Here is a 1,174-nt window from a genome sequence, read left to right as displayed (position 1 = left end):
ATAAAGGGCTCCTCACAGGCTTGTGGGAGCCCCTTCTGCTGTACCCTCTGCGCCACCGCCGCCCCATGGCCAGGGGATCGGCTCCGCACGGAACTCTGTGACATCTCTCCCTTCTGCCATGGTCCACTCGCAGCTGCCATGGCCAGCGGCAGGGATTCGGATGGCGAGCAGGCGTTGCCCAGCGAGGAGGATGAGGGATCGGACGTGAAGGCTGTGCAGGCCCACTACCTCCGCAGCCCCTCACCCAGCCGGTGAGTACACTTGCCGCCACTGCCATGGCGTGCGCTGGCAGCATGTGGCAGATCAGGTTGCCTTCCCTCTTCTTCCGCTGCCTCCTCCCCTCACTGGCACTTGGATGGAGCGTGGAGCCCAGGGGTTAGTGTGCAAGCAGGGAGAGAGGCTGCTGAGACAGGACTCCCGTGCTAATTAATCCATCCCGCTGAGAGTGTTTTGCATGCATGAGGAGGCTAAATTGCAGAAAGCATTAATATGGCATGGTATCATCTGCTCTTCTCTGTCTCATCCTCTCGTGTCCCCCACCAAGCTGAAATCTGTGATCTGGATTTCAGCTCTTCTCAAATTCAGCCCCATCTTTCTGTCCATTATAAGGACCTGTGGATTTTTAAATGTTGATATTAGCCTTCTCCTGACACAGAAAGACTGAGGGTCTTCAGATTTGGGTTTCGTTCAGAGCCATCTTTGGCTACAGACTTCAAGCACTGAATAGGAGGCTGTCACAGCGCAAGCAGAAATTGAGTTACCTCAAGCAAAACAAGCATTATTAGATGTGTTTTCTCCTAATACGAGGAAAAATACATCCCTTTGTACTCTTCCTAAAGCAAGATGCTCTGCAGGGCTTTCTTTACACTTTAGCTGAAGGCAGGGAGTAGGGATCGAGCTTGAAAAGTACCTGCCCCAGTGGCCCTCAACAAATGGAGGGTTATGAAATGTTTCTGTGGAGCACTGCAGAAAAATGAAGATAGACTGCTTACTTCATTTAACTACATGTGTTTAAAAATTGTTTAGAAAGTTCACTGAGTAAAAGTAAAATTATGTATTGAACTTGGTAAATTCCTATGTTCACCAGTCACTCAAAATTAACAGAAGGACCCCTCCAGTTTCTGCCTTCCCTTCCCCTTCCCCTTCCCCTTCCCCTTCCCCTTCCCCTTCCCCT

General features: G+C 50.7%; 1 protein-coding gene across 1 annotated transcript in view; it reads left to right on the top strand.

The window, feature by feature from the left end:
• The first annotated feature begins 138 nt into the window (after positions 1-138).
• The window catches only part of DUSP27 (dual specificity phosphatase 27 (putative)), a 9,519-nt gene continuing 8,483 nt past the window's right edge, over positions 139-1,174 (top strand). Inside the window, exon 1 of the mRNA XM_008950280.1 lies at positions 139-251. Within this exon, the coding sequence (XP_008948528.1) occupies positions 139-251 (113 nt within the window). The remainder of the gene's footprint in view (positions 252-1,174) is intronic.

This window comes from Merops nubicus, unplaced genomic scaffold (genome assembly GCF_000691845.1).
Source record: "Merops nubicus isolate BGI_N331 unplaced genomic scaffold, ASM69184v1 scaffold7932, whole genome shotgun sequence".
Taxonomy (NCBI): domain Eukaryota; kingdom Metazoa; phylum Chordata; class Aves; order Coraciiformes; family Meropidae; genus Merops; species Merops nubicus.
This window is presented reverse-complemented; position numbering and strand designations above follow the sequence as displayed.